Here is a 25,117-nt window from a genome sequence, read left to right on the forward strand (position 1 = left end):
CGTGTGTATATATGATGCAAGAATAATAAAACTGAATTACTACTTGAAAAAGTTTTTTGTTTTTTTATAAATATCACTATCCTTAAAATCTACAGTCGTCTGGCCTCTGTCTTACTGAACAAGTCTATATAGAAAGTACTCCAACAGAACCACATGCATCATGTTAAAAGTGAATGACATTCATATCCAGTGTAGTAAATAACACAGGCAGTCGTCAATTCCAGATGGTTGTTTGTCAGCCATTACTGATGCACTGACAGGGCTGGTTAAGGGCTTACCAAATGGAAAATCTCTCATCACAACGTATTCCAGTTCATTCAAACATTTAATTAAATGTCATTAAATGTGACATATTAAATAGGCAGTTGGTCAAATTAAAAGATGAGTTCACTGGAAAAAGACTCTAGGACATGATCTGAAAACCGTAACTTCATTTAGTTATTAGATCTCATTAAAAAATGCACTTTGATCTCCTCTAACAGCTTGCTACTGCATATCATGAAGCCAAACCGCTTCTCTGTTCACTCTCACTGCACTGCATTCCTTGTGTGTAGGCATTTACATACAGTAAATGGAGAGGTTTTCACTTTTCTCTCTTACTACAAGATGAAATATAGCTTTTGTACATTTCTTCCAGTTTCAGAGAGTCTGTACCTGGTATAACTTGAACCTGCACAATACAAATCTCAACCTGGAGGATTCTTATTTAAGACACTTCAGTAAAATCCATCTTCTGAACCCACTGATCTTTTCATACCACCAACTTGACATCAGCCACTGCAGAGCCGTCACCTCTGCCCACCTCTCTGCCGTCAGGCTTTCACTACACATGGATGCGTATTTGTGATGGAATTTTCAAAAGCCTTTGCTAAATGATAAGGTGTGTGTGTGTGTTGGCTGGGGATCTTAAAGACGGTTCAACATAGGTCTGTCTGGCAGTGGAAACATATTGATGTTGCTGTGGGGCATCGGGGGTTGCATTGAGGTCTTTGTCTTATCATGTTTCAAAAACTGCCCACAGCTAGTCCTTCCAACTTGAGAAGCCATTCAGTCCAATAACACACACACACAGCGAGTAGATACAGAGTTATGCCTCTGTCAGTGGTAATCCTAGGTTCTGGGTGGCCCCAGGCAAAGACATACACATGCTACCCACCCAGTCCAAAGTAGCGAAATCTGCCATATTGAACAGGGCCCCTGTGAGGGGTTTTGGAGTAATGCTGATGCACTGTAGCCTTCATATACTTAAGGAGGTTTATGGTTGTCATTGCTAAATATGTCAAAAGCTGGTCATCTGGAGTTTCATTTTTTTTCCCCACAAGTCTGCAAACTATTGCTTGGTTTTGCCTGTCATCACAGTGTCTTTTTTGAGGCTCTGTTTGTGCCTCTTAAGGACTTGGCGTGGTTTAATTTTATATGAAGAAGATGATGACAAAGAGAGCTTCTTGAGGGCAAGGAGTGCCAACCGAGAGAATAATTAAAGCTCTGCCAGTTAGCAGAACCTTTCCTCCCGAACAACAGCTACATGCACACACTCATCCCTGTCAGTCAACTGCAGACACATCAGACAGCAGAGAACACACAGTGTCAAGACCTAAGTCGGATGCGTTTCCTATGACTTGTTTGGATCGCGTCTGTCCAAAGCGCAAGATGAACTGCGCTTGCACTCTTGATAATTAAACTACTTTCAACAACCGCAACTGCAGAAAAATTTTGCAGCTACGGTTTCAAAGAAAACTAAAACACCATCACATTTGTAAAAACAAAGTGTAGGTTGGTATCCGGTTTCGGCAAAGCCCGATCATTTGTAGTTTTTTGTTTTAGGTCTGCCATAAACTAAAACCACGTACTCGTAACATAAAAACTCATTGTTTTTCTTCAGTTTTAATGGTGGTTGGCAAAAAATGAGAACCAAAATCCCATGACTAAACATGTCTGCTGTGTGAAAGTACTTAACTCTGAAAAATGAAGTCAGTCAGAGAGCAATTTGTCAATTGTGCAATGCGGATGTTTGGCGAGTTGGTGGTAGCAGATCGGCATTCAATACTACAGACCTGATTCGCCACCTACCAGGACAAATAAAAAGGGAAATCATCAAGTATACTCAGTGTAAGGCTGCAGCGAAACACCAAAACACTGAGCTCTATTTTAAATAAAGAACAAAGTTTCATCAAAGCGAAATATATTACAAAGACAGTTACGGAGTTTATGGCTGTGGATGACTAACCCATTTCTGTGGTAGACAACCAGGGTTTTCACCATCTTTTGGAGCTTCTGGAGCCAAGGTAAAAGCTACCCTCTCAACACAACGTGTTAGCCACAGCTCTACCCGAACCTTACAGCGGGAGTTTAGGTAAAGGCGTTATTATTGGATTAACTTTGACAGCCATACTTATTAAACTTAATACAGCCACACACGTGAACTAGGAGAATACAAGTAAGAAAATAAAAGTCTTTCTTAATCACCATGGGAGGAAATCTTGTTCATTTGAGAGTGGTACTGTGGTCAGCTGATACTCAACAATATATGATCAGTATTGGATCGGAGGGCAAAATAAAACTTGATTGGTACACCTCTAATAAAAATATTAAGAATGAATGAATTGTAAATGTTTCTTAAATTTATAGTAGTTATTTTATTACCATGAGATATACAAGATGGATGTTCAAGCATCAAGTACAGAGCAAGAGGAAGAAAGTGGTTAGCCTTACATTAGGACTGAAAGCACAGGGACACTGCTAACCTGGCTTTTTTAAGTTCATTTTTTGATCTTGTATCCCTTTATTTTGATAGATGGTAACTGTTCTGTTAAACTTCCCTTTGACCAACATGTAGCCACGCTGAACAAAATAATTAAAAGATAAGTATGGCAGAATGTAGAGCATCACAAAAGTGGACCCACATAAAGCAAAGCAACATATGAGCAAATCTACTGCTTTAAATCAGAACTGACACTTCACTTCAACGGACACAAACCAGAAAAGCAGAATAAAAGAAGTGCAAACAAACTAGAAGTATGACCCTATGCACGGCATAACCACTGACAGCTGGTTCCACTCAAATCCATCACACAATTTCTCATTTTCAGTCAGGTAAATTACCATAACCCTCCATGTGCTTATTTCATTACCCAAGCAGCCTATTTATGCACATTGTGACTGGTGGGAATAATATACATTTGGTGGTCTGCTACATCAAATTGCTGATTGACTTGAGTTTACGGTTTTGCTGAACTGAAACCACTGCTGTTCCACCCTCCCAGCTCCCTCCCACCTACCAAAGCACATTTTAATAAGGTTTACCAGCCAGACCAGAGCAAGGCGACACTGTAGGATAATTTACCTAAATTGTTGGTGCACTGAAAGAACCCAAACATAAATCACGATCATGTATAAAGTTGCGTTGGTGACAGAGTCCAGGGCAAATTGGCAGAGTTAAGCCTGTTAGGAAACGCCACTATGCTGACTGCAGTGCTGACCAGATGGAAGTAAAGGGAGTAAATCAGCTGCTGACAGGTCCTGGAGTAGACACACAGGAAATAAGGCCTCATTAAAGTGATGCTCCGCCCAAAATGTATTTTACTGTCAAACACCCATCCCCTTCAGTCTGGAGAGGACAGCTGTAAAACATTTGTAGATCCCTTCACCTTGAATTAATATCAGCGATAATAAATTCCACCGCTGAAAAGTTAAAAGAAATCTTTACTTAGTGCGTTTCCATCATGTCTTATGCCAAAGTGCCGCATTATTGCTCTCCCGAGGCCTCCAAACTCAGACAGAAGGTTTGTATTAAGTGCATAAGTACTCCAAGGCCACTTTATAAGAGAACACCTTTAAAACCTAAAAACAAAAATCCCATACAGACAAATGTCCAGATTCCTTGCAATGACTGACTTTTTAAAGTTATTTCCTTCTGTGCATGGTAGTGCAATCTAAGTTTGTTCACTTTTCTGATGACTGTACTTTCAATCTCTATTTTATCCCTTATTTTTTGTTCTATCACTCAACATCATTGCATGGGATGGCAGAAAAACAGTGTTATTACACATTTATCAGTAGTCCCTGCTTTGTATTGAACATACAACTGAATCTTGGTCAGTGTTTCCATTGAGAAACAGTACTTACCTACATTTGAAGTTTGTCATTTCTACCTTTTTTTATAAATTGGAAAAAATATAGTGTTAATTTGTGAGCTTTAGGGGTGTTAAAATTGTTAAAATTGCAGCTGTTGAAAGCATTTTAATTATCATGGCATTAGCAGATACACTACAGTTAGGGTGCATGTTAGGGTTTGGGGACTAAAAGGTTTAGATTTAGGTTGGAGATCAGGCAGAACATTATGACCACCTTCCTAATATTGTGTAGGTCTCCCTTGTGCCTCCAAAACAGTTGTGACTCATCAGAGAATGGACATGGGCCTTCTGAGGGTGTCCTGTGGTGTCTGGTAACAGAATGTTGTTAGTGGGGGCCTTTGGGGGCTATGGGTTAAGGGGATCATCCTACAGATCAGTTTGTGATCTAGGGAATTTGGAGTCCAGGTCAACACCTGGTGCTGTTTTTTGAGTTGTTCCTAAACCGTTTTTGTGTGTGCGCCTGTGTCAGGCTGCATCCTGCTGGGGATAGGAGTGTCATTGCACTCCACATGGGGTGGGGGTGTCCCGTCTAGTCCAGGTGGGTGGTACACCCACACTAATGCCAGGTCCAAAAGTTTCCCAGCAGAACACTGAATTGTAACAAGATGGTGAATAATATTATTTACTTCCCCTGTCAGTGATTTTAATGTTGTGGCTGATCGGTGTAGAGCCTGGTGCAGATAATAAAAAGGTAAACATGCATTTCACTAACGTTGGACACATGTTTTGAGGCGCAGAATTGTCTAAAGTGGATGTAATCGGAAGCGATGCGGTCCCAAAGCTTCAGTCTCAACCTTCACATAAATATGTTAAAATGTTAAAATATTAATCCTACTACCTACCCCCCCGTGGAATACAGTGGAAAACTCTGAAAACATACTTTGTAGTTTGAATTTACATTTTATTATAATTTATGTATTTATTTGTGATGTCATTTCTAGTGTTGATGTTATACTGGAATGCATGACATAACTGGAGGTGTTTCTAATGTTCTATTCATATTACATAGACTAACCAGGTCTTGATTTGCGAGTTCATTTGCTGCACTGCAGGGTGTGAAAACACACTGTAACACACTATATGTCCTGAACTTAAGCGCTCACGCATGGATGTATTGATAAACCAGTAAATAGAAGCTCACAGGCAGCACACGTTACCACGCTGCCCAGCTTTGCCAAAGAGACAGATGGGTTGATGGAGGTAAAAAGTGGTACGTGGCTTAACACTGAGCTGCAGTTCAATTTTCCGCTGAAGAAACAGTTGACGATAACACGATGAGCTTGACACGTGGATTTTATTAATCCTACTGCATATGGTTTAAAGTTGCATCATGCAATAAAGAGAAAAAGTACATGTGATGGTTTTTTTTTTTTTTTTTTTAAAAAGGGGGGGGGGGGGGGGTTGGGGTTTGGTGATAAGCAACAACAACTGAGACTGTGGAGGATTGGAGGCAATTGTCATCATCTTTAAAGAGGCACAAAAGCTCATTAAATGTACCTTGTTTGGCCTGATGACCACCTTAAGTTCATGTTTAGAACACATTTGACTTGGCAATCATCGCAGTTATATAACGAGTGTTTGTCATTCAGTTCATAAATAGAACCTTTAACATGGTTCTTGGATGCGTTCGGAGCCCTGCTCATAAACCATACTGATTAGCGGTAATAGCATTACTTATCATTAAACGGGCTGCACGATAAGCTCCAGGTCAATCAGGATCCTTACAGGCTGTCTGATCAAAAGACACAGCAGAACATTAAAGTCAACACAGTGAATATACTGCTGCGGATTACTGTAATTTAGGGAGGCATAATAATATAAATTTATCAAATTTCCGAAACAAGACAATTTTCCTTGGCAGGTTAACAGCACAACATAGACTCTACCATATTTTACATTTTACTATAATACTTCCACGTCTCAGTTTCTACCAATGGGACTATTGATTGCAGATGGAAATATCCAACAGTCGCCATCACTCAAATAATGACTTCAACTCAAAGATCTAAAACAGGTTGCGTTTATTTTGGCTGAACATTTCATTTCTAACATCTTTGTCCTTGAATGTTTCTTGGTGGTTTACTGCCTCAAGATTAAATGCATACGTGGATAAGTGAAAGATAAGGATGAAGGTCTCATTGAAAAGAAGATGAATTCAAACTTCAGTTAAACCTGGATGTATTGTTCTATCAGTGTCTGCTGAATCAGGCCTAAGACTAGGCTAATTTAAGGCTGCCTTTCTAATTTCATAAAATAACAAAGCTAATTTCAATGGCCATTTAAGGAAACTACACATCAGACTTGATACGATCATTTTGGGCACAACAAACTAGTTGTTGTGTTGTGAGCTGATGTGAAAACATGAGTCCGTCTTGGTCATCTTCTTTTACTGAATAAAATTCAGTGTTGTCAACGATTTCAGGCAAACTTGATTTGATTAGATCTGAAGCTTCACAGACAACTTTGTGCACAGATTCTCATTGATATTGTGGGGCATGTAAATTCTGATATTTTATTGGTTTGTTTTATTTAGTATCCAAGTAAACAGATAAGTTGATGTCTCTAATCAAGTTGACAAAATATATAAAAATAGCCACTATCGCAGATGGGTAGAATACTATCATTTCACATTAACTGCTGTTGTTGCAAATTTGCTCATGTTTAATGGTTCAATTTTCTAGATCTAATCACTCTTGTGGAAAGTGAGATTAAAGACAAATAAATTTTTTGCACCGGGCTAAACGAAGTTTGTGTTTGGCTTTGTTTTCCCTTTCAGGAAACATTTTCACCCATCCCAAATCATGCTTGTCCTTTCTTCTTTATGCTCTCTTTGTAATAATGTTAGTAAAATGTAATGACTTGTTAGAACAGTTTGAAACTTACATGATGCACCTCAAGAGGTTTACACTGACTGACAGCGAATGACTCAGTTCAATTAAAGCACCTCATAGACAACCAGTGACCAAGTAAACTTTACTCTACAACCAGCAACAAACATGTGATCCAAGGGCACGATATCCACCAAGCTCTCTCTCCTCAAACTCTGACCTGAGCAAAAGCTTTCAAATTTATAAATGTGTAGTTAATTTACTAAATTAGATCCTGCGGTAGTCTTAAAAAAAAAAAAAAAAAGCCTGAATACCTCCCTTTCAAATTCAGACCATACAAGAACTACCCAAATGGTTTTCACCAAGTCCACTTTAAATATCAGCTATAATTGATCCAGTCAGTCCAATATCCTACATCAACCCACACCAGTGTGTCCCATACTGAGACCATTACTCCCATCAACCCAGTCATGCTTTGGAATAAATAAATAAGATATGTTCATACAAAACATGTGGACTTCCACAATTCATATGCCATCCAAACTTAATGTACTTCAGCCCTTTTTAGTTTACTGCCGTTAAAAAGTTACAGTCATCTCCTCTCTTGGCGAGCGAGTTTATTTTTAGTTTTTTTCCAAAGATTTTATCATAGAATAAAGATTAGATTAGGACTGTGGAACAAAAACATCACAAAACGTACTTCTGACAGACAAATGACAAATCACTGTGTTAATATTTAAGAATGAATGTGTGCGTGCAGATGTTATTTGAGGTAGACCTTTCACGTATGGTTGGTAACTGCAGTACGAGAACACATAAAGAGAGTAAGTTAATCGAATCCCCCGTGAGGCAGAGTAACAGACGTGTGTGGTTATTTAAGGTTGTGGAGGATGGATCTGAGGTTGAGGCAGAGGAAGGTGTGTGTGGGGTTGGTTTTGTGATGCAGCTCTTGTATCTGGAGGTGGAGGGAGGTGAGCTCAAACAGATGACGGTTCTTCCTGGACAAAATTAAATACAACACAAGCACCAGTCGGTCAAAAAGTCATTCAATAAAACTTGTTCGTAGGTGTCACACATATAGTACTGTAGTCACTTTTGGCTGAGTATAGGTCAAAAACCGCTCTACACGACAATAAGAATTCTCTGATATATTTCAGTCTGGGTCAAAAAGAACCAAACAATGATCAGTTATGTACTGAAAATCACTAAAGGATGTAATGACTTGGTTAGTGAAAACATGCCTGGCCAGCTTGAGTCCAGGAAATAAACAACAAATACACATTTCTAGATGTGGTATATAAAACGTCAGGGATCAAAGGGGTTATAGGGAACCCCAGGGAATAAATGTTAATGGTTGCCCCACATCGTCTAGTTGTTGAAATATTTAATGGTAGAGACCCACTGAAAGAACTGTGATGTGATTTCCTCGTAAAGATTTTTCCAACTATGTAAAGGCAAAAAAAAGGCTATGCAGAATAAGAAGCTGAGAACAAGAAACAGTACAGATACCACATTGTACATTGGATAATTGTGTCCCTGGCCTTCAGGACTATAGATACAAACAAAAACAGGCCTATAGATACAAACAAAAACAAATTGTTGCACAGCACAACATCAAATAAGCTGGGGTTAAATATGTTGGTTGCTTATTTAGGCTGCTTATTGTTTGTTAATCTGCAAGGTATTCGCTAGCTCGCAACAAGCAAGGAATGGTGAAGAGAATGTTGCAAGATTTGTTTGTTTCTATTGGATCTTCTCCATGAATCTGGACTGACTCACTAATATTTCCATCCATTGAGCCAAACTGTCATCATGGCTAAAAAAAAATTAGATACACTGAAGGTGTGTATTTCATGTGACTTCAGCTCATACACAAATAACACAACTTAGGCTGTGAAAATTATTTGCAATTAAAAGGAGGTTTCAATTGATCCAACAATTCTGAATATGTTTATCTGGGCTCAGTTTGTCAGGTAATGTCAACCTGGCTTAGCATGGGACATACTACTCTGAGTATGCACGCAGTTACCACCCGTGAGCTGAGATGTGTTTGTCTTTGTTTAAAGTGTGACATTAATTTGGTGATCACTGTGTGTACCTGATGCCAGAGAGCTTCTGCAGAAGAATGGAGAGTTTCTCCAGTGTTGGGAGCTCCAGGCGAGGGTTTTTAAGGAGCTGGGAAGCTGTTCTGAGAAACTCCTCACAGCTACATGCCTCCAAAAAGGAATTTAAGTAGCCTACAAGCAGAGCAAAGGCAGAAGGATATTATCAAAGCTAATCAACAACACATTTTACTCAATGTTTAAACTTCTGAGAAAATGGAAATTATCAGCTCCACTTGGCCATACTTTTTAGATTTGCATAAGAATGAAAACTACACGGACACAAAGACAAACCATAAAAACATTTTAACGATCAAACTGAGGGAGGCAGGGACACAGATGCTGGTCAGAGTGGCTCTGTGATGATTTTATTTGGAAGAGCTTCCACATTGTCACTTTTAACTTTGACCTTCCCATCATCAAACCATAACCTCAAACACACACAGAGATGAAACAGAGGAAGGACAATCTACACAGATGGGAGCTGTACATTTTTTAAATTAGTAACAGCAAAAGTTAACCTTATGAAGTTCTAAAATTAACTTGGTTCCTAGTAAACAAACATTTGTTTCTGCTAAAGTCGCATTCCTGCTCCTTCAAAAAATATCTCTCTACCGTCTTAAAAGACACATGCGGGGGAGAGAAGACAACAGAGAAACAGAGGGACTTTTTTCCTGGCTGGTATTGCAGCTTTGCTGGCAAGATTGGACAGGGAAGAATAGGATCAGGTTGAGATGAGAAGGGATAAGACGGACAGAATCGGATAATATGAGAAAGATAGAAGAATGATTTGGTCAGTTGTTTTCCTGCCACTCAAAGTTATAAAAATATATGGATAGCTGACATTACTGGCATGATCTTATATACTGGCTACACAATACATGTGTAGATGAGCATAAACCATCTAAATAATCAGTCTAAATGACTTAAATCATTCGTCATGAAACAGTGGAACACAATAATCATAAGGTAAAACTACCCACAGTGATGTTTTTAATTTGCTTGCTTTGTCTAAGGCTTTAATTGGTTAACAACATTTAAATTACACAACTGTTTCCAGGTTTTCTGTAAAAGCATAAACATCTCATTGTTTCCACTTACTAAGCATTTGTTAGAGACTGAACAAATACTTGCAGCCCCTCTGCCCAATTCTTCTGACAAGCCCTTTTAATGTGTGTTAAATTCTACACATGCAGCATGCAGCTACATCGATACAGATGAAGACATACGCATAAAGCAATACTAAAACATTCCTCGTAGGTTTGACGGCTCACAGCATTAATTATGTGGGACGTATCAAATATTAAGAAACAGGTGTAAAAAGAAATCCGTCTAAAGTCATTTATCCAGGTCAGAGAGGGCTGCAACACTTTAAAACATAACAGCAAACACTTCTCTGCTGTGGCAAGCATGGAAAGAATGCAAACACAAACAAACAAGTCAGTTAAGTGACCACGCAAATGAAATACACTGTATGAAGCAGTTAACGTATGAACTGTTTACCAGAAATAGCAAAACAATGTTACTGCTGTATGTGCATAATTCGTCTCAAATGTTTTGGGATTCCTTTTTGTATGAATGTGGTATTCACAATGTGTTGTCTAACTTAGTATGTGAATGAACTTTATATAAGCAGTCAAGCTGTGGTAGTTTGACCACAGATGTCCAATGTGTGCATGTGTGTTTTGTGTACAAGTGGACCTTTGTTTTGTTTTATTGGAAACCTTCAGGTGTAAACCTCTGTCCCCTTCTTCCTCGCCGCTTTTCCATCTCCCCTCATTACTGCTTGTAAAAGGCAATAATTAGCAAGTCCCACTAGCCTCACAGTCCCTTGAAACTCACTCAGCTCAGGTCCCGGTCCATATGGTTCTGCTGTGCATTAGCACACAGCAGTTAAAATGATATGGCTCATAACGCTGGTAAACTCAATCTTCCGTGGAAACACACCGCAGCTGTTATCTCAAACTCGTCCACCTTTCCATAAAACAGGAGGTGGTGGAGGTCGAAATTTCCAATTCTGTTGCCTGACCACTGCCACGTGACTAATGTGAGCTCAGACAAGCCATTACTTTTCACATGTGGTTTTTATGTCAGGATGATGAGGAGTGATACAGCAGGAGGAGCTGGTATAAATCAAAGTAAATAGTGCTAGTCAGGACAGTCCATAAATCTGGACTAGAAAAGTGATCACAGCAGCTACGTCAATCAAAAGACATTTTCCAAAGTGAACTATTCAATTTTAGAACTGAATCACAGGCGATGTGTCACGGCCTGCTGGATAAAACTGCACATATCTCATCCATTAATGTGAATTCACTGACTCAGTTGTTGTTAAAACAAAGTTGTTAAAATAGTGTAGAGCTCCGAAATCCAAGAGTGCTGCATGTTTCCAATTTTCTGAGGCAGCACTTTACTACCTCAGTACAGTAATGTGTTAGGGAAAATGCTGGGTCTTTATAAAACATTCTTATTGTTTCTTACACAAATCTTTGCTTTCTAAGACTTTGTCCTCTACTAAATATGCCAATCAGGCATAACACAATGACCATCTTCCTAATTTTGTGTAGGTCGCCCTTGTGCCTATAAAACAGTTCTGACTTATCAGAGAATGGACATGGGCCTTCTGAGGGTGTCCTGCGGTGTCTGGCAATAGAATGGTGTTTGTGGGGGCCTTTGGGTCCTATGGGTTGAGGGGAGGAGCCTCTGTGGATCCGACTTGTGTATCCCACAGATACTTTGGAGGCCACGTCAACACCTTGTGCGGTCACAGGTCTGTTAGCTTTATATATGTGATATCAAGCCAAATCACAATGGCACACGCTTCCACTACAAGCCATGCACTGCTGTGGTCCCGCTTAGTTTCATTTGGCATACTGGTGGATTTTTTTTACTGTCAAGTTTTAAAAAAAATAAATGTACCAAGTGAGCTGTGCTTATTGCACTTCTTCAACAAAAATGGAGCTTGTTTACATGACCCTTAATGTGTAGAGCTTTAATCTAAAAAACTATCTGTGAACTAAAAGAAAGTGGGTAAATTGTAAATGTTGAAGTGCAATCTAGCTTTGCTTCTCCTTATTTAACTCATTTGGGATGGGAAATACACAAGTGTGTTACCTAGGCAACCAAAACCTGGAATGTCAACTAGTAACCAACTCTCACTGAAAAATAAATCGTTTTATATGTGGATAAGGCTTCACTGGAAATCTAACATTACAAACCAAACCTAAAAGAATCCTAATGGTATCTGAATGTGTTAAGAGCCTACTTACGAGACTGTTGAGTTAGCTGCATCAAGATGTCTACAGCCATATGTAGTCCTGCACGACCAGGCCGGAGCATCGACAGCAGCACACGCACTCCTCCATAATGGATGTACAAGCCTCGACTCTCCTCACACATCAGTTCGGTATGAAGACTATCAAGGGCCTGAGCTAGTACATCAGCTGCAGACAGGAAAGAATGAACACACAACCAAACACTTAATATCTTGCGTCTGTCTTAAAATAAGTCTAAGTTATGTCAGTGATCCTAAGATCAACCGTTAGTTATGAAGTCCTAGGATAACAATATGAGCTAAATTCCTTTGTAAGAAAACAATTCAAGAGACAAATTTCATCATTGTACAAATTTTTTTCCTGTATTAAACATTAAGCAACAGGGAAGTACTCATCCTCCTACACTTCCCCCCCTTATTCCTCAAATCTCTCTGTAAGTTTGTCATAATATCTGTTATTCTTCTGCAGTCACCCTTTTGAAGTTCAACCCTATTCTACCAAATTAACTACAATATAAGGACTGTGATTAACTCAATAATGTTGAGAAGTTCTGAGCTACTAAGAACATTTCAAATGTCAAACTGGACTGGATTTGGACAGAGTATATATAGCTTTGTTTCAGAATGGTACCAGTTATATGCAAAAACCCAGTAAACAGAAGAGAGAGAAAAAAAGAAACATCTTCCCATTATACTCAATTTGGTTTCATGTCAATCCAGAGAAGGGGAGAAAGAAAACCTGGTAACCAGATTGGCAGACAATAGTCCACATAGACATACAAAGGGAGCCCTCGAGCATTACTAGCAGATGGAAGGTCATTTCAGAAGACGGCTTTATAAAATCTGTCAGGATGTAGGCAGAGCCCAGTGAGTGCACAAAGATTTATAGTGTGGGAGGGCAAAAAGTTCCTTGCCCTTTTTTAAATATTGGCATCAGAAGAATACAGAGAACCTAAAGCTATGCTTTGAGGCCGTGAGCCTCACTGAAAATAAAACTAAATTGTGAAGGTCTAAACTTTAATTCAAATCCATATGCCTAGTCCACAATCCCTCAGTTCCTTCTCTTCCTTCATTGCTGTATAATAAGGAAAATCCACACCAATGACTATCTGTGTTTGTCCTTGTCACAGATCAGTTGTTATGATCAGAAACATTTGTTGGAAGCTTCCTGGCTTCTATTCCATATAACAGAGGAGGTAACATTACCACAGACTATCATACTCCTAGTTACTGTATCATATGCTGTCTACGTTGCCACAGGTTCTCCTCTCATCAGCTCTGGGAAATCAGTTGTTAAAGATCAACATAAAATGAACTGCTTCCAGTGAGTAGTGTGGGGATGTCACCACAGACAATACATTTTAGACCATGGGATACTATAAAATGCTTCATAGGCTTAATCACCATTTTGTGAACTATGTTAGTCAAATGCTTCAGAGTAACGGATTTTCATCTAATATGAGGAATTCTTGCACCCTAGCTTCCATGTAAAACTTGTGGTGAATGGTTTGACAGTGATTACATCCACATGCTAGTTACAATGTCAGCACGTAAATGTTTAGCAGGAACTGGTCACGGCGTTCACAGTCTTAGTTCAGCTTTGTTCGATTGATTGAAGACCAATATCTCTCACTTCAAAATTCAAATCAAAATCAAAATTGTCTCAAGATGCTTTATAGAATCCAGAAACTGAATCCCTCAGAGCAAACAAAAGCTGGGTGGCAAGGAAAAGACTCCGTTTTAACAGGAAGAAACATTGAGCAGAGAGCAACTGGGGACCCATCTGCTTGAGGACGGATGGGTAGAAAGATGACGGAGGTGGGAGCAGAGAAATTCCTGCATGCATCATAACGCATATACACCAATCAGGCATAACATTATGACTTCAGACAGGAGAAGTAAATAACATTGATCATCTTGTGACAATATAATGTTCTGCTGGGAAACTTTTGGAACTGGCATTCATGTGGATGTTACTTTGACATGTACCACCCACCGAGACCAGACCAAGCACCCCCTCATAGCAATGACACTCCTTGATGGCAGCAGTCATCCCCAGCAGGATGCAGCCTGACACAGACACACACTCACACACAAACGGTTTAGGAACAACTCAAAAAACATGGAAAACAGCACAAAGTGTTGACCTGGCCTCTAAATTCACTAGATCCCAAACTGAACAAGTAGTCTGATCCACATGGATCCTCCCCCTCAACCCATAGGGCCCAAAGGCCCCCACAAAAAAACATTCTGTTGCCAGACACCACAGGGCACCCTCAGAAGGCCCATGTCCATTTTCTGATGAGTCACAACTGTACTGGAGGCACAAGGGAGACCTACACAATATTGGGATGGTGGTCAAAAGACAGAGACAATCACAGAAAGGCATAGAGAGACACACAAACACACACTTAGTTTGTGAAATGCAATAGTGGCATATAAATGAATGGAAAGTGACAGAATGACTGAAGGAAGGGATAGTAAAGGTGAGGTGCTCAGTGCATCATGGGAGGTCCCCAGGATGTCAAAGGGATCATCTGAGCCAATGTTAAGCTTTCTAAATAGTGTAAAAAAGGTAGAATGGTAGTTCAACTGTATGATCATTTTGGGGAATGTAGGTCATGGTGACGTGAAACTGGATTGAATTTAACACGAACGTGTTTCTGTTATTTAGCCTAATCCACTAATTAAAATGGGATTGTCAAAATAATAGAAATGTGCATCTGTAGAACACAATACAATTCAATAGTGCCAAAAACCAGAGTCTCCAAAATGAAAACGGTTGAGTCAACAGGTCTCTCAGTTATTTGAAACTAATGCTGAATACTATAACCGTCAGGCTGTTACAATAAAATGCCTTCAGTTTCACTAGTGTACCTAATGAACTGGCATGTAGTGAATGTATCAGTGTCAATCATATCAATCATATAAATATTCTTAACTGAATCAATAACTATGAAAAACTATGAAAAGACTTGTGAGCCTTACAACGCTGTAGCTTAAAACCCATAATGTAACACCCTGTGTAGATAAATGTTATTGCTCTGAAACATAAACAATATCTGACGTACTGAACATGTAATTGATTAACTGACTAAGATAAGACAACTACCAGTGAGGCGTTTAAGGCAACATGCCTTGTGTCTTGTGCCTGTAGTATGAATGTACCACAAGTGGCTGCCATCTGGCCCTGTCAGTTTGTTCTGCCTGCTGCCTGTGTAATGATTGCTTTCTGATGTCACAAGTCATGCACAACAATACATTGTTAGATTATATGGTAGAGAGCTTCTCTGTGATGCCAACAGGTGCGGATTTAGATGGCACCAATAACTGAAGATCATTGGGATTGCCAAAGGGATTTCTGTATAATGTGAAAGAACTCTTATACTGCCCACCCTGCTATCCCATTATCAATTTCCATAATTTAATGTCTGTGTGCATTTCAGAAATATAACGCCAAAGCTACAGGATGTATAGTATGTGTTTACATAATTACCTTGTGTGACGGTGCGAAGGATGATGAGGATGGATAGGATACGTGTGTGAGGACATGAACTCCTGTAAAGTGGGCAGCTCCTGAAAGGTCCAGCTGCTTCAATGCAGGACGTGGGGAGGTCTGGATCTTCAAACTGCAGCAATGTTGACTGGGCTGAAGGCCTTGACACTTCCTCTCCTATCCTCCGCAGAGTAGCAGATAGCGCTACGTGCTGTGCAAAATACACAGAGACACCAATTGTGATGTCCTGGTCAGTGCAGGAAATTCATAATTGAGCCTGCACTCTGTTATTTATGTTATAAACAGGAATGAAATGCCTACAAAGGTCTTTAACAAACAGCAGCGTATCAACCCGACAGAGAGCCAGCAGGCCTCTGTCAGACTGCTCCAAATCAGTCAGTGCAATAAACTACAGCTACTATCAAACACTTATGTATAACCAAAGAAATGAAGAGCTGGTGGTTTTCACACTAAAAAAAATTCCACTTTTTGCCTACCATTCCTTTTGCTGAAGGTCTTCCAAAGTGGCCCTAGACTTTAGGTCACGTCCCTTCCTCCATTTATACATTGTGGCTCAATGCTGGTTGCTTTTCATCTTAAAAATGCTCGTTCACATATTGCAGCAATAAGGAAGCATGTGATTTCAGTTGAACTTGCCGATACTGAATACTGATCCAAAAGCAGCGTTAAATTAAGAAGCTGTATTCTGTATTCCACACGGTGTGGAAGAGACGGGGAATCATTCTTTATGTGTAAGGCAACACCACGTCTGTCTCAGACATTCAATTCCTGGCTTTGTAAAATGTATACACATTACAGGAATTAGAATTCAATGGAGCAATAAATTGGTCAGGAATTCAAATTTGGATAGGTTTAAGCCAAAACATTTATTATTTTGCAGACACTGCAAGTGGCCACATATTTTGTTGGCCTAGCAAGTGTGAAATAGCTCTAAACCGCTGACTCTCAGCTCTACTTCAAGCAAAATGTAAGCAGATGCAAACAAACAATAACATAGTACTGAACTGAATAGATTAGACCCAATGTCACATATACTTGATCACACCATATTAGTCAGTATGAGGTGATATCACTATTGAATTGGTTCATCCCTACTAGAGCCTAGCCCGTGACTGGGAGAAGACATTTGGCCTTCATAACAGTATGGAGATTGCAGACCACAGAGCGAGCCTGGCCAATAGCGTGATCTTTGACCAGCAACTGCTGACATACAGCATTTATTATTGAGGGCTCTTGAAGAGCTTGTGGCCACATGGCCAAAGCTGCAGAAACAGGCACAGTCTGTTCCAATATCTGGACTGTTCAACACACAGAGAAAAGACTTGAGAAACCCAAACTTCTTGTTTGAACACAAGACGGTTGTCGAACGGACCTCAAAGCATAAAAGCCTGCCATGCAGTGAGGGGAGATGTAACAATACAATGGATATCCCCTGCTTGAAGTTGGATTATAAGCGTGGCGAGGAAAAACTGTCATGCTTGAATTCTGCTGCATGATATTGTGAAAGTGAGACAGCAGCTTTCTGTTTAAAGCGTAATACGTACAGTATGTAAGGCCAAAAAGAAATACTAAGGAAGCTGGAGGCAAAAAAAATGATCATCATCTTGTTAAAGAATTTAAACTCGTACCTATGTTGTTACTTAGATGTTAGGTGCTGAAAAGTGTACATAACCAAAACCATTTTAGGGAATAAAGTCTTTTTGATTGATGCTCTTTCTGGAAGCCATGTATGAGATCTGAAGTGTGAAACCACCAACACATGGTTCTGCTGTGTGACATTATACTGTATGTTCTTTAGTGCATGTGAAAAACTAAAACAAAACAATTTACCGACTGTTTAATTTACCTGTATACTACTGTCCAAGTGTCTTAGAGCCCAGTAAATGAGACGAAGAAGGTTGAGAAGGAGGTCACGTTCTGACAATGGAGTGCGATGAAGCTGATCTGCTAATAACGGCAGCACCTAAGCAACCAAAGATAAGTTATACTACAATCTCAGTCAGACTTTGTCCATGTTTCATTATGTATTGATCCTTAGACTGTGATAGAAAACTGTGGGCTGTAATGAAATCCAAACATCAGACTGAAGCTGTACTGAACATGTCACCTTGAGACATCTCTCACTGAGTACAACATCCGGAGGCAGACGGTGGCCTACACCTTCCACTTCATTGCCTGCTGCTGCTGCGAATATTGGTCCATCGAGTACCCAGTCTAGCAGAAGCACCAGGAGCTTTCGTGGTGCGGGACTTGAGCTGCCCTGAAGGAAGAGGGGTTAAATAAAATAAGGTTTGTTTGTCAAAAATGTTGATTATATTTATAGTTCATTTATTAGACTTTCCTCAGTTCCACGTGTGTATCAGATTTCTATTATGTGTCTACCATAGAGTCACAGTGGACATGTGGATGTTGCATGAATAGAATTAAGAAATGTGATTACACAGGAATATTTTGGGAAAAAAGGCAGATTTACATCCAGACAGGAGCCTATAGTTGGTGATGTAACAGTGAAAACACATAGTTCTGAATTGAAAGTTTGTCTCAGTCTGACTCTTATTTTCTGAATAGAGAAAACAAAATGCATAACTCAAATGACAACTGTATCCAGCTTAGTATATATATCTTAATCAACAACAGTGTTGATAACAAAATCACAAACTATGATTTATCATGTCAGCTGGCAATATGAGTGTGGTTTGTGGAGAACCGTTGTATCGTTTGCAGTCTGTGTAAATCAGCATGTTAGTGTTTCTCTAACCACGCTAAATGATGTGCAGTCTTTTTTTCAGTAAACACATGAACACTAATGTAGAGTGTGATCAGACTTAATCTGCCAACCCTGTTGATTGGTAAGATGTTTATCTGTAAAACACACAAAAACACCAAGCTGCTAAAATACCTTCTCGCTCTGTTTTCCTGGGGCAGACGTTTTCTCCTTTTTGTAGGTTTTTATATACTCTGTGCTTTTAGCACTCCCTTTCTGACAGCCTGTTGATGCTATGCTGTGCTCATATTTCCTCTAAAAGAAACAAAACATAAATATTTGATACCAAAAATAACTGCAATGCCACAAGGAATTAATCACATTAAATTATTCTTAGGGTGGAATGGCCTCAGGTCATGTGGAATGCTAAAAAATGATTTGAGAGCTTTCCATATACAGTCAAAGTTCATTAACTCTGTGTTTCCTATGTTTCTATAAAACATGAAAGGAATGACCAGCTGTGCAATGATAAATGTGTTGCTACCTGTAGGTTTTCAAGTCGAGCCTGCACTCTCTTGGACTGGCTCTCTAGCTTCTTATTCTGCTCGCTGATCTCATTCAACTGTTGATTTAAAAAAACATTCCAAAGTCAACCTGCTGCGCAAAACAAGCCGACTGAAAATCAATTTGTTTATTTCCATTTACAGTACACAACCCTGCCTTTGGGTTCATTCACCAGGAGCTAAAATTCTTTAAGTCCCCAATGGATATGCTTAAGCGCCAACAAACAAATGGTTATGTTGTAGCGCCCTCTTGTGGACTATGATATTAATTGGTATGAGCGCTGTACTAATCCACCCCAAACTGCAGTGAAAATTTGATAGCTCACTGAAATAGATTTGTTACAGTATACGTTGCAATTTTGGATTTAACATTCAAAACTTGTTATAAACAAAATGCCACACTAAATGTTCATACCTGTTAGAATTTCACAAATGTAACAGAGATTGTGAATTTTACACACTGAAAATATGCATGCTATATACATTTCTAAGTATAACAAATATCAAAATATTCCTAACCTGTTTCTTCATGGTGTCATTGAGTTCCTTGATGGTGTCAAAACTGGATTTGAGCCTCTTGTTCTCTTTGCTCCTCTCTCGAAGAAGGTCCTGAAGCTGGTTCAGTTCTTGCTGGTGTTTCTGATGAGACACACAAATACAGACATATTCATAATGATGATGGCAGTCACTTTCAGAATGATCAACACTGATATTCTTTAGTATGACTGTGTGCTGAATTAAATGTGCCATTTAAATTCTGTTATACTTTGTATGTTGTAATGGAGGATGGCGGCCCTTTGGGACCATGAATAAAATCATATTACTTTAGTTCAAAGAGCGGAAGGAGAGGGAACAAAGTATGGTGAAGAACTGTATAACATATACTTTGTCTTGAATGTGACTAGATGGTGCATGTGTCCTACCTCCTCTACAGCCAGAATGTGAGTGTGTACCGTCTCCTCTAGGCCAGCAAGTCTTCCTAAAGCCTCCTCCTGTTGTTTCAGTCTCCTTTCTCGCTCATGCAACTCCCTCTCCCACTGCTGCTGACTTTGTCGCTCTGCCTGTATACACACACAAATGTATGTTAAACTAATAATATTCTATCTCTGTTTGTTTCTAAAACCTAGAGCAACTGATCACAATTATACAAGTATGGGAAAAGAAAAAGCCATCTTCATTTACACCATTGCGCATTTCTTCCATTTGAGTTTGTGTACAATGCTGGAATCACTTCTTTGAATATCATTTAACAAGACCAAGAACCACTAATGTAAAATCATATCTCCAAAAAAGTTGGGACATAGTGTAAAATGTAAATATGCAATTTATATTATACTGTATACTTAATCAGAAACACTGTAAATTTCCAAAGCCAGAAACACACTTCAAAGTGGTGGCATCTTCATTGAACGGCATTCTGTAAGAGTTTCAGAACTAAGCAGAGTAGTTTTTTAAGTAAAAAGTTTTTTCCAGTTCTTGCTTAATATAGGATTTCAGCTGCCTAACAGTCATGTATCTATCTATCTATGTTTTCAGTGGGAGACAGGTCTGGCCCAGGACTCTTGTACAACAGAGACATTCTGTTGTAATACATGCTGAATGTGGTTTGGCATTGTCTTGTAGGAATATGGACGTGGTGTTCATGATTTCCAAAGAGAATTTAAAAATTTGACAGGTCAGACCACAGGACAGTTTTCCACTTTGCCTCAGTCCATCTTAGATGAGCTCCGTTTCAGAGGAGGCTGCCGCATTTCTGGATCTTGTTTAGATTATATTTTCTTTGCATGGTACAGTTTTAGCTCGCATTTGTGGATTCAACAACAAAGTTTGCTCATTGACAGCAGGGGCTAAGAACACTTGCAAAACCCACTGAGATTTCCATTACAGATCTCGTGTCTGTTTTAAATCCAGTGCTGCCTGAGGCCTGAAGATCACAGTGATTCAGTATTGCTAAAGTTCTCTTTGCTAAGTTCAGAATATTATGTACCATAGTATATATCGTAGATGATGAAATGTAACACTTAAGTTGCTGAACTATTTGCTTATGAGTGTCAAAGCCGTCCCAAACATTACCTCTGATGGATTCCTTTTGTACAAAATCATGTTATTGACCTGCTGCAAATTAATCTAATAGGTTTTATTTCAAGCACTGCGCAACTTTTCCAGTATTTTGTTTCTCTGTCCCTGTGCTCGTGGCTGACATGAAATTCAAAATAACCCTATTTTTGTCAAAACACAGTTCAATCTTGTCTTTGCACCTTTGTACTATTTTAAATTATATTCACTGTTTAAATGATTTGTCAACATCAATCATGTATTCTGCTTTTTATAACACAGAACATATAATTTCACACGTTGTCCCAGCATCTTTGGAAACGGGGTTGTACACAAAGACTTGCACTTGGTCACAGTTTCTCTTTGATCTGATCTCTCACTTTTAGTTGTTCATAGATGGTCATCATCTCTCGGTAAACTGCTACTAATACAGAGGAAGAGGAGCCACATGAGGCAGGGAATTGGCGAGCCCACTGCAACTGTCGGCCTCTTTCTGTTTCCTGGGACTCAGAACTACCGTCTAGACAGGAAGGCAAGGTCACATCTGAGAGAAACAGACATAAATTAAATCCACAGGGGAAGTAATTATATATGAGTATATATTTTTCAAAATAAATACAGTACAGCAGAGGTTGTAAAAATGTCAGCACTAAAAAAATGAAAAAAATTGTCTTGTGAAACAAAAGGAATAACTGCTCTGGCCTGAAGATCATGTTATCGGAGGGAAATCATTTATTTTAACTGAATAGTTGTCCTCTGGATGACAAAATCTGAAAGTATTTCTGCTTCAAATATGTTGAGTTTGTAGTAGCAAGATCATTTGTCAGATTTTTCATATACTGTTCGGTCACACACACACACACACACACACACACAGACACGTACCAGTTTCTGTAAACAGCACCTGAGAGTCCTGAAGCGGGACAACAGTGGAGTCTGCACTCAGGTCCTCATTGCTGCCATGCAAACTACGATCACTGCCAAACCTCCCAAAAGACAGTAACACGTTTTAGTCAAGGCACTGCACACGTGCAAAATTGTAGTCGGTCTCACTGGTCTCTTACTGGTCAGGGTGGTTGGCGACCGCTTTGAACAGCTCATGTAAAGCTTCATTGTAGCATTTCAACTCTTTGCTTGGTTGACTGGACTTCTGGGCCAAAACAAGTCTTTGTCCTGTGTCTACAAAAAAGCAAACATAAAGAAATGTTTGGCATTTTGCTATTAATGATTATCCTTCTACTGCAGATTTCCATTTATTTGTGTAGCAACTCTCATAGATGAGATGCACCTGTGCACAGTACTGCAGCAGTCAAGACAAGGACAAGCAGTAATGAATGAATCAACTGCATCAGCAAGATATGAATTAAGGACAATGAAGCTATGACTGACACAGACTCTCTCCAATTACTTCTCTGGAGTCACAGCATGAGTCTGTGACTATATGAATTCAAGCAATTGTGGAGGCTTCATGTTAAATACTGTACACTTACCATCACTGGGTCCTGAGGTCATATTATCTGAAGGTATTAGCTAAAACACAGAGCAACGACGTGTATTAGTGCAATGTAATTACTTTCACCAGTTGTTATAAAAACGATTTACTTTTTTTTAAATAAAATAATAATTATTCAAATAACATTAATATCGACTTTCCAGCCCAGTCATACAGAACAAATTAAACTAGTGTTACAATAACAAACAACAGTGCCACAGATTAGTCAAATTAAGGGAGCATTAGCTTAATACGCAAAGTATAAAAATAAAAAGAGTTTGGTCGAAACGAGAAGTAGCTTTCATTTAATTGGCAAAGGACGATTATCGACAAACAGCGTATCCTTAAATTAAAATATAAACAAGGTTAGCATAACTTTAACACTTTACACTGTTGGTCCACGGACAGAACATGCATGTTAGAGTACTTCAGCAGGTTAGCGTTGTTACTAGGACGCAGCTACAGACAAACTGAATTTGCTCTGACACAACTTTAAGTTGTTGTTAAACTCAAACCTGTTTCCTCCGCTCCAAATATTTCAGCTTAAGTTTCTCCACTGCATCTGTTACATCGGTATTTTTAAACCTCTGGCTCATAGCTACTGTAAAGGTTGCCGTAATGTCGACTTCTACACTTTCAGCTGCTAACAGTGTCAAGAAAAAACACAATAAGATTAACTTCCGTTTCGAAATTTCAAATTAAAACATCTTCTCGTTGAAATAAAGTGCCACAGGAGGTATGAAAGTACGTTATTTTTTAATGGTAATAATTCCATTTCCGGTATAATTGTGTTTACATGTGCTCACTTAACACATCTCTAAACGGTCCTGTTCGTTCACTGTGGAAGCAAAACATAATCCAAACCTGGCGGATAAATGACCACGTGACTACAGAAAAGAAAAACAACGGAAATAAAGGGCGAGGAAACTGCAAAAATAATTATTTTTTAATAGCCATAAAGACATTCGTCTGCAATAAAGTAAAAAAAAAAAAAAAACGTTTCCGTAATATCAGCAAACACCCTTTCTAATTTTCTTTGAATTATAAATGTATTTAGGTCTCCTAAACTTTTAAATATCTTATTCTGAATAAATGCTATCTTGTTGGCTAATGTTTGGTCTAAAACCTGACTTTTACAAATGAGCAAATTTCACCTAATTTCAGTTTTGGATGTCCTCAGGCCAACTCATTGTTTTTTTCTCTGACTGATGGATAGAATGTCATTTCCCCATTCCCGCCCAGATGCAATGTAGTTACGCAAACTAACCGGTGGGTGTCAGTGTTTTATCAAAGACTAAACGATCCCGGAGGCTCCCATTTGTCTGTTTTACTGGTTTGTCATTAAAACAACCTCAACACTAGTTTTTTACCATTCAAACCAAAGGGAAGCAAAGAGATCACAACAAAGCTATGAGTCTGAAAAAGTTTCAAAACAGGTCATGGTTATGTTGCATATATGTATACACTGCTGAAGATTTTACTTCTCTAATGGATAGTACAAAGTTTGCTGTATATACAATCAATTATGATAATTACTGAGTGACTGCAAATGGCACATTAATTCCTGAGGAATTTATAATTGTGCTAGTGTGAGAAAAAATAAAATAAATTCTGCACCACAATCTTATTTGAAATTCCATATGCCCATAAATAGCCTGCACGTTTGAGAAGCTACAGGGATGAAATAAAGACATTAAAGTGAGTCTATCCACAGATTAACCTTGCTGCACCCTGAGCCCCGAGTCTAACCCACAGCTTAGCTCTAACCCATTAGGTTTGACAGCCAGTGCCAAGTTTGCTCCAGATCTGAGTAGTCCACAACTACCCGTTAAGATTAATGTCCCCTTCTTCTGTTTGGCTAATTAGCAGCCACTGCCATTAATACACACTCTCACAATTCAATCACTTTGTCCCTGCAGGCCTTTGCTTGACGTTGAGAGAAATTAGCCAGAAAACATAATAACACAGATCTTCATTAGGGTGTGCTTTGCTTTGTCCTGTCCACTTTGAATGGAAATTACAGTTCTGTTATGTCACCCGGTCATAGAGACTCCTCATTCAGAGATATTCTGTGCCCATCACTGATACATGTGTACATGGGAATAGGTTTTGGTGGTCGGAAGGTTAAAAGGAAGGATGAAGGTTATGGTTAAACTGTCTCTTCTCCCATTTAGTCAGATGAAACCCTCACTAGTACAGTAATATTCTCTACGTACTGTATCTAAAACAGTACTCATGGACAGAAGCTGTCTGCACACATATTAATAAAGAGCAGGCATGGCATTCTTGGAATCTAGAGTGCAACCATGTGTCTGTTTTTCCGCACTGTAATTTGACAAAAGTGATCCATGCGCGTTAATTGGCTTGATTGTCACTGAACAGTGGGATATTCACATTAAGTGTAATTCTGCTCTTTATTGTGGCACAGCTTACGGACCCTCAAGGCCGA

At 39.1% G+C, this 25,117-nt stretch overlaps 1 protein-coding gene across 2 annotated transcripts; it reads right to left on the bottom strand.

Annotated features, from left to right (window-relative positions):
* Positions 1 to 6,667: 6,667 nt before the first annotated feature.
* Positions 6,668 to 23,458, bottom strand: ccdc138 (coiled-coil domain containing 138). 2 transcript variants are annotated; one of them, XM_084544212.1, is made up of 15 exons: positions 23,184 to 23,458; positions 22,667 to 22,706; positions 22,241 to 22,355; positions 22,062 to 22,162; positions 21,557 to 21,720; positions 20,075 to 20,182; positions 19,641 to 19,760; positions 19,103 to 19,180; positions 18,754 to 18,873; positions 17,962 to 18,114; positions 17,701 to 17,817; positions 15,834 to 16,044; positions 12,333 to 12,506; positions 9,060 to 9,198; positions 6,668 to 7,959 (listed from the first exon to the last, which is right to left on the bottom strand). In XM_084544212.1, exons 1-15 carry the CDS (start codon positions 23,262 to 23,264, stop codon positions 7,833 to 7,835), a joined length of 1,848 nt encoding a protein of 615 aa, XP_084400338.1. In that variant the 5' UTR covers positions 23,265 to 23,458; the 3' UTR covers positions 6,668 to 7,832. The 2 variants fall into 2 exon arrangements, with proteins under 2 accessions (XP_084400338.1, XP_084400337.1); XM_084544211.1 differs by having other exon boundaries at positions 20,045 to 20,182.
* Between the last annotated feature and the right edge of the window lie 1,659 nt (positions 23,459 to 25,117).

This window comes from Chelon labrosus, assembly GCF_963514085.1.
Source record: "Chelon labrosus genome assembly, chromosome: 5".
In the NCBI taxonomy this organism is placed as follows: domain Eukaryota; kingdom Metazoa; phylum Chordata; class Actinopteri; order Mugiliformes; family Mugilidae; genus Chelon; species Chelon labrosus.